The following is a 15,626-nucleotide window of genomic DNA, read 5'->3' as shown; positions in this document are numbered from 1 at the left end:
ACATGTTAACGTTTCTGCTTCTGTACAAAACTTAGTGAGAAATAATGATTCAAGAAAAAAAGAACACTTAACAGTAAAAAGGGATTTCCTGCTTCACAACAAAGCGTAGACGGGATATATTGCCCGCACTTTCCGGGGTAGTGTGCAGAGAATATCACATCTTTTTTCTTTCCTTGTGATGAGTGAGATTTTAGCGCAATAAACATCTATTACGCCACCGTCAATACTTTATTGGAAGGTCCTAGCATTCAAATCCACTTTATTTTTTACAAACGACCGCTAATGCCTCGTTACAATCTATTATAATATCGTCACGAAATAAACAAGTTATTTCTGCGGGTCCATACAAAATATGAGACGTTATAATCTAGAGATGTGTTTCTATTATTGAATATTCGACTTTCCAACTACATCAGTAACACAGCTACCAGTGCAAAGTAGTAAAACGTATGAGCGATAGCTCCAACCTGTATTTCCTCGTCAGTAGCGACATGTGACTAAACATTCTTGCTCGTGCGCGCTTTATAAGGACTAAGTGGAGCATTTAAAATGAATAGTGTAATTTAAAAAATGCAATCATTTCAAGGTTAAGATAGCACCATTGTTTGATATCTTTAATTGTGCGGGAAACATAAGCATTGTATCATATTTCGATAAATTAAAGATGAGACAGTCACACTGTACCAAAGCTCCGCAAAATTAAGCTGCAAAGCTGGTCCTGCTGTCGCACCAAGGGAAATGAACGGACGGCCTTGGAAACCAGTCGAGATGAACTTGTGAAAATAAATGACACAAACCACAAGGGCATTGCAGCAGATGCCCAAAGGTATTAGTATTTAGTATATTTCAGAAAAATGCATCTGCAAGCAGTTTCTTGGTGTAATTGTTGCTTGCTAGATATTTCTGATTATGGACGTTTGAAGGAATGCTGATAAAGATATTGTACGTTATATAGTTTTTATATATGTAAGTTTACTAAGTGAGCATGAAATTTGCTTGAGTCAGATTGCAGCCTGTTACTCTGCAATGTGTTGTACTATGCACTCGGAAACATCTCACATTTCCAGATTTTCAGCTTTGTGACCTTCAAATCTTTTTCTGAGAATCAACCACTAAGATTTGCGTTGCGGTGAAAAAGCAGGCTGAAATTAGATTTTGGACTAAGCTGGAAATCCAGAGCATCATCAACTATACAGCACAGTAAGATATTGATCAGTTAGGCAAGTAATACACACGCTTATGCTAAAGAGTGGATCTGGGTGCACTAAGCAGCTCCTTGAGAGTAAAAATGCCCTAACTAAAATTTGTTTTTTTTTTTACAAAGGCTGTCGTCTTCTGCAAACAGCCAGCACAGTGAATGGTCAGGTACCACAAGATTGTATGAGAGTATACACGCAATACTGCCCTGAGAACAGCATCGATATCTACATGACAGAGTGCCGGACAATGATACACACTTCCTGACAAGAAGCAAATGACCATTACTTATTGCACTTGATGCCGTCCAAAGGTAATGACGACCAAATAAAATTTACGAATTAGGAATGGACGACCGAATGCTGATTTTGTGAAATTTTTTCTTTCCTGAGGAAACCCAGTATTAATAATATAAATAATAATCACTGAGCATAAATTCATTGCAGTGATGAATAGAGGCATATGTTGCATAAACGAATTAATTTTACACCGTTTCCTTGAGTGTAAAAGCGTAAATTTATATCATCGGTCAGACAGAATTGCGAGCAGCGCAGAGATGTAATATGTCCACAATGCATGGTACTGCTACATTTGTTCTTACACAAGCATCTTCCCTATAGACTTCAATCGATCCTACAGAGTTGCCAACATTACCACCCTTTTCCTGTCCAATGTCACCATATCTTCCGCCAAATCTCCCCTAACGCCCTTAGCAAAGCTATATTTGCTTGTTGATTTGCTTCATGTTTTAGTTACGAACCTGATGCCTATCTTTTATATGTATTAAACGTTGCGCTTTATTTTGTTTATGGTGTTTAACTACCTGAAGAGACTTACGCTGTGAAGGACGACGTAACAGAGTGCCCCGGAATTTCGACATCGGACAGCGCACAGACACCGTACTTTTCGTTTCCATCGAAAAGCGGTACACGAGGCATTGATTGCATATCGAATCCCGCAGTACAACAGTCGGGCATCCTAATCACTGTGCCACCGCAGATAGACAATAACACATTGCACTGAATTTTTATTACTTATATAAGTAACTCACCGATATCTCTCTGCTCCTATGGCGATATTGTCACGTTGCAAAAAGGCGTGCACATATTGCTGCACACTGGTAGCAATGTGTGCACTTGACTATGCTATGCTCGATTTTCCGCCACGAACTGTTTAAAATACAATAATTAAAAGCATTTTTCGAATGAGAAAATCCCACGAGGTTGAAATTTCCGCAGTCCTCCAGAATGGTATTTTCGTAGCCTGAGCCACTACGGGACATTAAACTCTATCAAGAAATAGCACAGGCACCTTCCCAGCTTCAGCACACAAATGTGGGCGCTCCATCTCGTCAGTATCCTCCGCGTCCTATTCCCGAACCTCGTTACTCTCTCCAATTATCTACGCAGTGACTTGTTTCCCCCCCGTCCCCTCCCCCGTTCTTTATTCAAGAAGGCTTTCACACCCTCCAGTTCCGTGTGGCCAGTTTGGAAGTGGTCATTCGCCCACTCAAAAAAGATCTCAACAGTATCGATTGCAGCCTGGATGCTCTTGAGGCTCATAAGGATCACCTTCGCACTATTACCGATTCCAAATTCGCTAACATAGAGACAGCCGTCACAGACTGTCTCCAACACCAGTCTGACCTTGACCACTACCTCCAAAAATATGAGAATGCCTTAACCAAAATTGACGAGAAATTTAGTCGCCTACATACTCACATCAACGTTCAGTTTGAGCGCCTCCTTAATTTTATCCCTACCTTTCAGATTTCCTTGCAAACCAATACAGTTTCTCTCCCCCCTCCCTTGGGGGAGGGGAGAGAGAAACTGTATTGGTTTGATTGCTCTGTGGAAATTCATTGCGTTTCGCAATGAATTTCCATAGAGCAATCAAATTAGTTAGATGTCAATATGGAAGACCTCAATATAAATCAGTGGAAGTGTCGCAACCTAATAAAAACATCACTCTATTACACCAATATCTTCTTACTCTCTGATCTCTGCCCCACTTCCTTTTCCTCCAGAAAACTCGCTGCATCTCTAATATTCCTGGTTACCGGGTATTTAACTGTACAGCTACTAACCTCCTATCTTATATCTACGTTCGCCGTGACCTCACAGTAGCAGCCCTTGACATTTACTCATCGCTCAAAACCTACCTAACTCTACTAGCTTCCTCAGGCGCACTTCAGACGGGCACCATTGCCCTTCTAAACGCCCCCCCCCCCCCCCTGACGCCAAAACATTTCACGGCCCTAGGTAAATACCTTGACACATTGCCCTTTCATATGACTGTACTTCTCTGCACCGACGTCATTGTCCCCCACATACTATGGGGTTATTCGCAGGCCTTTCATACCGGCCGCCTACTCCACTCAATGGCCCAGCAACTTCACCTCACTCTCCTATACACCCCGGAGTACCCACTAAGGCGAGTACATACTCCCAGCGACACATAACCCCTGACTTCGTTCCCTGCTATGGTCCTATATCACCTCAATGGTCAGTCACAGCCGATAACCTTCTTAGTGGCCACTACATTATTTCCATCTCCGTCCCTCTTCGGATACCCGCTCGCAAGTAGGGCGTTCGATATATTAGCGGGCATGCCTTTCGATGTGTCTCCTCTCATCTGCCTCTTTCACGTCCTATGAGGAGTAGACAAATTCCCTTCTACAAACGACTTCGTCCTCTACTCGCGCAGCGAACGCTGCATTGTCCCCGACTCTCATGTCATCTGGCTATCAAAGCATCGCAAAAAGCTTCCCCGAACAGCCAGACTACAACCCCGCTACCTTCAATTGCAGACCTCCAATTCAAAGTGGCGAGACGACATCGTGGCCCATTGTGCTACGTTTAGTGACTCTCGATGCAACACCCTATGCGAAAATGTTGACATAGAGCGCAATAAAAAATTAACCTGCAGTCTTTTTCGAACCCTGCGTCGTATCACCCCGGCCCCCAGTCTTGATAAAGCTCAAGGTACAGTCTCCCAATGAGGTTTTCGCAACCCTTAAAATCCTTATCTCCCACCTACTTTGTCGCCCTTTTACCCTGAATATACAGGTTGTGCAAGTATGACCTCGACTCCCTTTTTACATTGCGCGAGCTTAAAGCTGCACTTTTGCTAACGCTACTCGGTAAGCTCCGGGTGAAGATAAGGTGATTTGCTCCGCTCTTCGCAACCTTCCCGATAACGCATAAGAGCACCTTCTCAACCTTTATAATACCGCCTGGGAAGAAGGCTCTTTTCCATAGCCCTGGACTTCCTCACTTCTTTCTCTCATTCCTAAACCTGATAAGCATCCAACCCTTTTCAATCGCCAGCCCATTTCTCTGACATCGCGTGTCGGCAAAATGATGGAAAGAATTGCGCTCACAAGGCTTAGTCAGTATTTTGAGGCTTAGAACTCGCTTCCTCATACCCTTAATAATTTTCGTCTCCGTGTATCTGCACAGGACTGTTTCCTCATACTTCAGCGTACTTTCTTTATCTGTGGTAGCTCTCAGCCTCACGCTCGGGTCACAGTCGATGTCCGCAAGGCATTCGATTGTGTATCCCATGAACATATTCTTACCTGCCTTTCCAGCACTGACTGCGGCTTCCGCATGTGTAACTACATTCAAACTTTTCTTTCCAATCGCGAGTCCAGATTTCAAGCATTGAACTTCACTTCTACACCCCGCCGCCTCACCTGCGGTACCCCGCAGGGAGCTATGCTTTCATCCACCCTTTTTTATTATCACCATGGCTCCCTTCGCGGTTCAGTTATTGTCTAATCACGATCTTCAGTACTTTTGTTACCCCAACGAGATCACACTTTGGCGATCGCGCGGATCTCCTGATCATGTTCAAGACCCCATTCAGCAGGGATTCGATATCATTTCTTCCTTTTTTGACCATGCAGGCCTGTGCCCTGCCCCCAAGAGGTCAAAACGTCTACTTTTGAGTCTGCCTATCAACGACCTCACAATTCACTGATATCCCTTACCTTAGGCGGCTCCCTAATCCCCAAAGTTTCTCAATGTCGCGTTTTTGCATTCCTTTGCACGCCTGTAAAAATGTCCGGGCTCTCCATGCAGCTGTTGGTACCTGTCAGTCTGTGACCCATCCACTTCGCCGAGTTGTGAGGCGTTCCTCTTGTCTGAGGGAAGCTCACGCCTGTCGACTGCCTCACACTCTGGCTTTTAACAAATTCCTTTACTTCGTAACATATCCCTCATTCAGCCAAAGCCAGCTAGACATACTTCCAACAGCTCTTCATGGCCTTTATAAAGCTGCTCTTCGTGTTCCCATAACCACTTCCACCAATAAGCTTTATGCCACCGGGCTTTTCATCCCTTTCGTATTCTCATTTCCCTTCACCGCGACCGACAGGTAGCGGCCTCTCCGGCACCGTTCATTGATGCTGGCTTCTCAACCTGGCTAATATTTTCCCCATCGAGTCAGACCGTCTGCCAACTCCTTCCCCACCGGAGGCTACTAACCTGCGTGCATCCTCTTCCAGCCAGTATGTCGCTAGTCCCACATGCTGGACGCCGACATACTGCTGCCTCTCATTATAGCCCGCCCTTCAATACCCATAAAGTCGCTTACACGGATGTCTTTTACGTTATTCCTCGCGGGTCTAGAAGCTAGGTCCGCTTTCATCCTCGTCTATCTGCCCTTGCCACTCAAACTAGCGGCCCCTTTCTCCACCCTCCGGGTATTATCTCGTTGAGGCCCTCTCCATCATTCATGCCACCCAGTATCGAGTTTCTGCCACCTTTGCCTAGGTATATTATATACACCGACTCCCAGGTGACAATCCGTGCCATTCAATCTAAAATTCTCACACCTCATCTGTCTACAGAGCTCGAGGCCGCACTTGTTGCACTGCAGCCCTGCTCCGTCTTCCTCCAATGAATACCTGGAAACTCGGGGATTGAGGGCAATGAGCTCGCGAACAAGTTGTCTATGAAACTCGTAACCCAGCACCGTTCATCTCCTGGCCAAGGTCCTTGGAGGGCGGGTCGAGACTGTCTCTAAGCGCCACCAACCGTAAATATTACAATGCAGCTCTCGTAGACCGCTAACTCTACCCCTACCCTCATCCCAATATCTTCGTTCGGGAGGCTGATGTCCTTCGGCAGATATAGCTGAATAGCCTCATAACCCCTTCACGGCTATATCTGTACCAATTCCCTCGTGATCCATCATGCCTACAATGCCCATCCCTATATGCCAACCTTTCCCACTGCCTATTTTTATGCCCGATTGCATTGCAATCGAGTTTCATTCCCACCCCCTCCCACACTATCTTGAGGTGGGTGGACTGGCTTTGTGCTGATGGTTAGAAAGAACAGCGAATGCTCGTTAAGCAGGACATCGATGTATTAAGGGCCTAAGTGTTGCGCTATAATAGTCTTCTAACACAAACAGACACACACACACACACACACACACACATATATATATATATATATATATATATATATATATATATATATATATATATATATATATATATATATATATTGACACATGCCATTCAAAGACGACGAAGGTTTGAACGGGCGATTCGGAAAAGACGACGAAGCAATACGGTGCTGCGCTTTTGTGCTGCCTTGACTGGCTGTTGGTGTTCTTCGGTGCCAGAGTGCCAGAGCGCCTTCTCTGTAACGTTACGTTACAAATCTGGTGGAGGAATAGCCAGGTATCGATCCAGTCCTGCATAATCAACCTGTCAATACGGAGCTTACCCCCGTACATCAACGCCTCGGCCGCCGCCTACGTGGAGAGCCCCCTGAATTTGGACCCCTTCCGGCCGCTACCAGGACGACGCACCCTCAGACGGCCGTAGAACCTGCTGCAATGACATCTGAGAGCAGGCTTCCCACCCACATTCTGTGTCATCAGCCGCGAACACCCCCCTCTTTTCATGGCGACGTGTTCGAGGACGCCGAGGACTGGCTTGAGAACTACGAGCGAGTTGCTTGTTACAACGGGTGGACTGATGAGCGCAAGCTCCACAACGTGTTCTTCGCTCTTGAAGAGTCTGCACGGACATGGTTTGAAAACCATGAGGCTTCCTTCCCATCCTGGGCAGCCTTCTGTCGTGATTTCAAAGCCACGTTTCCTAGCGCCGACCGCCGGGAGCGAGCAGAAGCTGCGCTACACTCACGCATTCAGTGCCAGAACGAGAGCGTGCGTATGTTCTTTGAGGACATGACACGCCTTTTCAACCGTGCAGACCCACAAATGTCAGAAGATAAGAAGCTGCGTCACCTGATGCGGGGCATTAAGCAAGAACTTTTCGCGGGACTGGTGCGCAGTCCACCACGCACTGTGGCGGAGTTTCTCAGCGAGGCAGCGACCATGGAGACAACGCTGCAACACCGAGCCCGTCAGTACAACCGTGACGTGAACATCATTAGGTCCGACGCACCCCCTGTACATGTCGGCAGTGACATGGACTCACTACGCAATCTCATCCGTTCGGTCGTGCGGGAGGAACTGCAAGCGCTCCGGATGCCTTGCAGCACAGCATCTTTTCCTTCATTGGCCGAAGTCGTCCGGGACGAGGTGCGTATGGCAGCTCAGCAAGTTGCTGACGTTGTTCCCCAGCAGCGCGTTCCTCACCAGACGTTTGACGCGAGGCCCACCTACGCGTCCGTCCTGAGTAAGGCTCCCCCGCCAGACCATAGTATCAACGCCGCAGCTCCAGCAATGGAGCCGCAGGGTCCCCGCATGGAGCACCTCGCATGGAGCCGCATGCAGCCTCGCTACTCCCCTCCGCCAATCTACCAGCCACCCCGTAGAAGTCAAGTATGGCAGCCCCGGGATCGTCGGCCCCTGTGCTATCATTGCGGTGAAGCCAGTCACCTTTACCGGGCGTGCCCGTACCGCCGCGTCAACATGCGGGGTTTCGCCTCGGAGGGCCTCTACCCTCGGAATGCAGAACAGCCCACTGAGATTGCAAGCGACCTTGCAGCACGACAGTACCCCGTCACATCCGGTTACCAAGAGCGTCGGTCTACGTCCCCGACGAGCAACCGTTCGACAAGTCCCCACTCTTCCCGACGCCGCTCTCCCAGCCCTGGCCGGGAAAACTAATACCAGCGGCCTTCGGAGGCAGGGTCGCTGATGTCGGGAAATGTGAAGATCCTCCGTCATCGTCAGGCCGACCCGTCGAGATTTCACTTGTGTCAGGTAGCGACAGCATCCGGCATACTACCTCCGATTTGTGTGTAACGATTGATGGAGTGGATGTCACCGCGTTACTCGACACTGGTGCCGATTATTCTGTAATGAGCCGTGGTCTCGCCCGAGTATTGAAGAAAGTTTTGACAAATTGGTCCGGCCCGAAAATTCGTACGGCGGGAAGTCACTTGATTGAACCTGCAGGCAAGTGCACAGCGCGGGTCGGCATCCGTGGTTTTGTGTATGTCGGAGAATTTATCGTGCTTCCTGAGTGTTCGAAAGACTTGATCCTTGGTCTAGACTTCCTGCAGACCAACGGCGCTGTCATTGACCTGAAAGAAGCGCGTGTTTCTTTTTCGACGAAACGAGCCGTGGCGCGCATTGAAAACGAAGATCCGGGTCTGAACGTTTTGCGTATAGTCGACGATGACGTGAGGGTTCCGGCACGTTCTAGTGTGCTGGTTCTTGTAAAGTATGATTTGTTCCACGATTACGAGGGCATCGCCGATGGGCACCTTCCGCTACTACTCGAGAAGGAATTAGCCGTTGCTCGAGGACTCGTACAACTCCAGAACAGTTGTGCTACTGTCCTCCTGACAAATTTTGCTAAGGAGATGCGGCATCTCGCCAAGGACACGGCTGTTGCCGTCCTTCACGATGTTACTGCCTTACCTCATTTATGCACCGCCGGAACGAACCCTAAAGAAGAGGCCGCACCTTGTCATGCTCTGCAAACCGTTAAAATTAGCCCCGACTTGAGGCCCGATCAAAGGAATCTTCTCTCGGCTCTTCTGAGCGATTTCGCAGACTGCTTCGCCACAGGCTCGAAGGTCGGTCGTACTCCTGTCGCCAAGCACCGCATCATCACCGATGAGACCACGTTACCGGTATGCCAGCGCCCGTACCGGGTTTCTCCTAAGGAACGTGACGCCATTAAAACGCAAGTGGATGAAATGCTTGCGGACGACGTGATCCAGCCTTCGACGAGCCCATGGGCGTCGCCAGTGGTCCTTGTCAAAAAGAAAGATGGCACCTTGAGATTCTGTGTCGATTACCGAAAGTTAAATAACGTGACCAAAAAGGACGTCTATCCGCTGCCCAGGATTGATGATGCCCTCGACCGACTACGCGATGCCAGGTACTTCTCCTCATTAGACCTCAAAAGCGGATACTGGCAAATCGAAGTGGATCAGAGAGACAGAGAGAAGACTGCATTTGTGACGCCCGACGGGCTATACGAGTTTAAGGTGCTTCCGTTTGGTCTTTGCTCTGCACCGGCCACGTTCCAACGTATGATGGACACGGTTTTATCAGGTCTGAAGTGGCAATCGTGCTTGGTGTACTTAGATGATGTTGTTATTTTCTCGCCTACTTTCGAGCAACTCTTGGATAGGTTGCGTATCGTGCTTCAAGCACTCAAAGGCGCGCAACTAACGATCAAGCCTGAGAAATGCCACTTTGCTTTCAAAGGACTACGCTTCCTCGGCCATGTTGTCAGTGCACAGGGCGTTCTCCCTGATCCCGAGAAGACTACCGCAGTGTCAAATTTTCCACGTCCCACCGACAAAAAGGCACTTCGACGATTTCTAGGTCTTTGTTCGTACTATCGACGCCTCGTCAAAGATTTTTCTAGATAGCTGAACCACTGACAGCACTAACCAGAGATGACATACCCTTCCTGTGGGGAGACGATCAAGAGCAAGCCTTCCAGGAGCTTAGAAGCCGCCTACACAAACCCCCAATTCTCGCCCATTTCGATGAAGACGCCGCAACAGACGTACATACTGATGCCAGCAACGTTGGCCTCGGCGCGGTACTCATTCAGTGGCAAGGCGGAGTAGAACGGGTTATCGCCTGCGCGAGCCGAACACTCTCACGATCAGAGGCGAACTATTCGACAACGAAGAAGGAGTGCCTTGCGGTAATCTGGGCCATCAGCAAGTTTCGACCATATTTGTACGGACGACCCTTCCGTATTGTCAGCGACCATCATTCCTTGTGCTGGCTGGCAAGCCTTAAAGACCCGTCTGGACGCTTAGCTCGTTGGAGCCTCCGTCTTCAAGAGTATGACGTTACTGTTGTCTATAAGTCGGGACATAAACACCAAGATGCGGATTGCTTGTCACGCGCGCCATTGGACTCCACCGCAGTAGAAAACGCCGACGAGTTTCCCTTTATTGGGGCCATTACTCAATCCCATATGGCTGACCTTCAACGCAAGGACCCGGAGCTGGCGCCGCTCATCGATTATCTGGAAGGACGCGGTGGTAGAGTACCGCTTGTTTTTCGCCGTGGCTTGCAGTCATACGCTCTACGAAGTGGAGTTCTCTACAAGCGCAATTTTGAAAGATCAAGAGAGACATTTCTACTCGTAGTACCTACGCACCTACGGCCTGACATCTTGAGCGCTTGTCACGACGAACCGTCCGCCGGCCACTTGGGAGTTAGTCGTACGCTTGCAAGAATTCGGGAGAAATACTATTGGCCGAAATTATTACCTTCAGTACGATCCTACGTTAAAACCTGCCATGACTGTCAACGCCGAAAGACTCCACCCGTGAAACCAGCTGGATTTCTTCAGCCGATCGCTCCACCGCAAACTCCATTCCAACAAGTGGGAATGGACCTTCTTGGTCCTTTCCCGAAGTCAACTAATGGAAAGCGCTTTATTGTTGTCGCGACAGACTACTTGACCCGATATGCTGAAACCGCGTCGCTCACAAATGGAACTGCCACCGAAGTAGCAGAGTTTTTTGTCCACGACATCGTGTTGCGTCATGGCGCTCCGGCTGTTATCATTACCGACCGCGGGGCAGCTTTTACGGCCCGCCTGACTAAGGCTGTACTGAACCTTACACATACTAGCCATAGACGGGCCACGGCATACCACCCGCAAACTAATGGCTTGGTGGAACGGCTAAACAGAACTCTGGCCGACATGCTGTCTATGTACGTGGATATAGAGCATAAGACCTGGGATCAAATCCTCCCATATGCCACGTTCGCATACAATACGGCACTTCAGGAGACGACGCGGCTCACACCCTTCGAGCTTGTCTTCGGCCGTCGAGTGACCACTCCACTGGATACAATGCTGCCCGTATACACCGACGACGAACATGAGCTTGACCTCGACATTGCTAGTTTTACTCAGCGTGCGGAAGAAGCGCGGCAGCTGGCAAGACAGCGCATATACCTACAACAGCAACTAGACGCTGACCGTTACAACAAGGGACGGCGCTTCGCTGCTTACGAGCCTGGAGACTATGTCTGGATTTGGACGCCCGTTCGCCATCGTGGGCTCTCTGAAAAATTGCTGCGTCGGTACTTCGGCCCATACCGTGTCCTCCGCCGCCTCAGCGACGTTACTTATGAAGTTGAATCCGCGACCCAAGATCCCTCAAGCCGCAGACGACGCAAGTTCACTGATGTTGTGCACGTCGTCCGGATGAAACCCTACCACGATCGCCCCGCTGACTAATCTTGAGACTGATGGCGCCCCATTTTGTGCTGTGGTATCCCATACCAATCTAGCATACTATCTGTCAGCTCATCGCATCAAGCAGCATTTGCAGCATCGAGGCGATGCTGCCAAGAAGGGGGGCAATGACACATGCCATTCAAAGACGACGAAGGTTTGAACGGGCGATTCGGAAAAGACGACGAAGCAATACGGTGCTGCGCTTTTGTGCTGCCTTGACTGGCTGTTGGTGTTCTTCGGTGCCAGAGTGCCAGAGCGCCTTCTCTGTAACGTTACGTTACAATATATATATATATATATATATATATATATATATATATATATATATATATATATATATATATATATATATATATATATATAGGGGAAATGAGGGTGCTCGTTATAATACATGAAGGAAAGAAGCCAACAGTCGGCTAGGCCAAGGAAAGCGTAGGGGATGTTACTTTATATCCTTTTTTTTAATGTTTATTTGGATAATCAAATAAATTAGTAATGTAATCTTGTTTAGGGGAATATAATAAACACAAAGTAGCAGAAAAAACAACGTGCCGATGTTGGGAACCGAACCCACGACCTCCGAATATCGCGTCCGGTGCTCTTCCAACTGAGCTACATCGGCCGCTGTCCCCCCTGCTACTTGCTTGGGTATTTATGTTGCCTGTATACGAACCTTGAGAGTGTTTGTGTTTAATTATCTGCTTTGTGTTTAATTATCCTCCCCTAAACAAGATTACATTACTAATTTCTTTGATTATCCAACTAAACATTAAAAAAAGGATATAAAGTAACATCCCCTACGCTTTCCTTGGCCTCGCCGACTGTTGGCTTCTTTCCTTCACACACACACATGAACAAAGGGCGATTCCTAGTAGCTCCAGGACGAGTGGAGCGGCAGGGCTAAAGCCAAAAGGACGCTCAGTTGTGGATGTGTCGGGAAGCGACCGGAAAGTCCGATGTTGCAAGGAGATATATCACAATGCAACATTGAATGTAAGATCTATGACGCAAGGTAAACTGGATGTCGTCAAGCGAGAAATGCACAGATTGAACAAGATATCTTGGGTATCAGCGAGCTCAAGTGGACCTGAATGGGACAATTTAACTCCGGCGACCATTATGTCTTTTATTGTGGGCACGAATCCAAGCGAAGGAATGGGGTCGCTCTATAGTAAACAGAAGAATGGGCAAAGCAGTGCTAGGGTACTACCCCAAAAACGACCAAATGATTTCACTTCGGATGCAAGGTCACCTTTTCAACATAACAGTTATCCAAGTCTATGCACCGACCACTACTGCTGAAGAAGCTGACGTTGAGAGATTTTATGCGGACCAACAATGCCTTTTAGACCGCACCCCATAATGAGACGTCGTTTTTCTCATAGGCGACTGGAATGCTAAGGTCGGGAGTGAAGAAATATCCGGAATTATAGGCAAGTTTGGTCTTGACGAGCCAAATGAAGTGGGTAGAGGCTAGTAGAGATTTATCAAGAAAACAACCTAACCATAGCGAATACTCATTTTCAACAGCACATGAGGCGCCTGTACACATGGACTTCACCGAACGGTCTGTACAGGAATCAGATCGATTATATTCTTTGCCGGCAGAGATGGAGAAGCGCTATACAAGCAGTAAAAACAAGGCCTGGGGCTGGTTGTGGCACCGATCATCAGCTTCTTGTTGCCAAAATTAAGCTTCGATTGAGAAAAACGCAGAAAACTAGAAGGCCTTTCAGGTATGATCTGGATCAAATTTCATTAGTGGAATCTGGATCAAATTTCATGCTGTGGAAGCGAGGAATCGATTTCAAGAATTAGATCTAGAAGACAAAGAGGCCGAAGAGACGTGGACTGATGTTCGTGATATAATACAAGAAGTTGCTACTAAGGTAGTTCGAAAGCAAAAGAAATGCAAGAAAGCAAATTGGTTATCTGAAGAGGCTTTGCAAATAGCTGAGGAAAGGAGGATGGCAAAAGTTATGGGGGAAACAGAAAGATGCAAGGTTCTCAATGCGGATTTTCAGAAAATAGCAAGGAGAGATAAGAATGCCTTCCTGAACATACAGTGCCAAGCAGATGAGGACAACAGCCAATTAAGGAACACAAGAGCTCTGTATGAGACAATCAAAGATATCAAAGGAAGCTTCTGTGCTAAGCTGGGCGTGGTAAAGGACAAATAAGGCAAGGACCTCACTGAAGCCTCAGAGATAAGGAAGTGGTGGCAGGAATACACAGAAGAACTGTACAAGAAGGACCCGAATGTGCAAACCCAACATAAGACGGTTGTGATTACTGATCTCGAGCCGGGCATCCTGAAGAGTGAAGTTGAATGGGCCTTAGCCAGCCTCGCTAAGAACAAAGCTAGCGGAATTGATGGCATTCCAGCTGTGTTGCTTCAAAACCTCAACCATGACGCTGTTAACATTCTGCATACATTATGTCAGAAGATTTGGACAACCCTGCAGTGGCCGCATTATTGGAGGAGGTCAGTTTACATCCCTATTCCAAAGAAAGGCAGCGCCAAAGATTGTTCCAACTACCGCACGATTGCGCTTATTTCGCATGCTATCAAGGTGATGTTGAGAATCCTCCAAGGTAGGCTGCAGCAGTATGTGGATCGGGAGCTTCCGGACGTGCAAGCTGGGTTTCGCAAGGGCAGACGAACTGGAGACCAAATTGCCAACCTTCGCTGGATCATGGACAAAGCAAGATAGCTCCAGAAACCAATCTACTTCTGCTTTATTGATTATGAGAAAGCGTTTGACTGCGTAGATCGCAGCACATAGTGGCAAGCTCTCCAAAAGATGGCAGTTCCAATTCACCTCATCTGTTTCCTCAGGAACCTGTATGAAGGGCAAGAGGCCACATTCAGAACTGGGCCTGGTCTTACTGATTGGTTTCCGATTGAGAAAGGAGTGAGGCAAGGCTGCATACTGTCGCCCTGCCTATTTAACATATATGCAGAATGCATCATGAGGAAGGCCGGTCTAGACGAGTCTTCAGCTGGAGTGAAGATTGCTGGAAAACGTATCAACAACCTTAGATATGCGGATGATACCACTTTAATGGCAGAAAGTGAAGTGGAACTCAAGAGACTTCTGATGCGCGTAAAGAAGAGAGTGAGAAGTTTGGGCTTAAAGTGAACATTAAAAAGACAATGATCATGGCGTCTTGCCCTATCAAGTCCTGGAGCATCAATGGACAAGAAGTGGAAGCTGTGACAGATTTTCTCTTCTTGGGCTCCAAGATTACCTCGGAAGGAGACTGCAGCCATGAATTTAGGAGACGCCTGCTTCTAGGAAAGAGAGCAATGGTTAGCGTTGACCGCCTAGTAAAGAGCAGAGACATTAGTCTACCAACCAAGATCCGTATAACTCGTGCTATGGTCTTTCCGGTTGTGATGTATGGATGCGAGAGTTGGACTGTGAAAAAGGCTGACCACCGAAGAATTGACGCGTTTGAATTGTGGTACTAGCGAAGACTCTTGAGAGTTCCTTGGACTGCCAGGAGATCAAATCAGCCGATATTGTCGACCATAAACCCTGACTGCTCATTGGAGGGTCAAATTCTAAAGTTAAAGCTCAGCTACTTTGGTCATCTGATGAGAAGAGAGGAGTCGCTGGAGAAAGATTTGATGTTGGGAAAGGTTGAGGGTCGTCGGAGAAGGGGTAGGCAGCGAACGCGATGGTTAGATGGCATCCTCGAGGCACTGCAGATGAAGTCTTGTGATGTTAGGAAGATGGTGAGAGACCGGAAAGCGTGG

At 47.8% G+C, this 15,626-nt stretch overlaps 1 protein-coding gene across 1 annotated transcript in view; it reads left to right on the top strand.

Moving 5' to 3' along the window:
- The window catches only part of LOC146173938 (uncharacterized), a 31,099-nt gene extending 29,543 nt beyond the window's left edge, over positions 1–1,556 (top strand). Inside the window, exon 5 of the mRNA XM_084583543.1 lies at positions 1,325–1,556. Within this exon, the coding sequence (XP_084439669.1) occupies positions 1,325–1,464 (140 nt within the window). The 3' untranslated portion in view covers positions 1,465–1,556. The remainder of the gene's footprint in view (positions 1–1,324) is intronic.
- Positions 1,557–15,626: the final 14,070 nt, after the last annotated feature.

The sequence above is a fragment of the Amblyomma maculatum genome, chromosome 11 (genome assembly GCF_055883805.1).
Source record: "Amblyomma maculatum isolate TAMU_Amacu chromosome 11, ASM5588380v1, whole genome shotgun sequence".
NCBI lineage: Eukaryota > Metazoa > Arthropoda > Arachnida > Ixodida > Ixodidae > Amblyomma > Amblyomma maculatum.
This window is presented reverse-complemented; position numbering and strand designations above follow the sequence as displayed.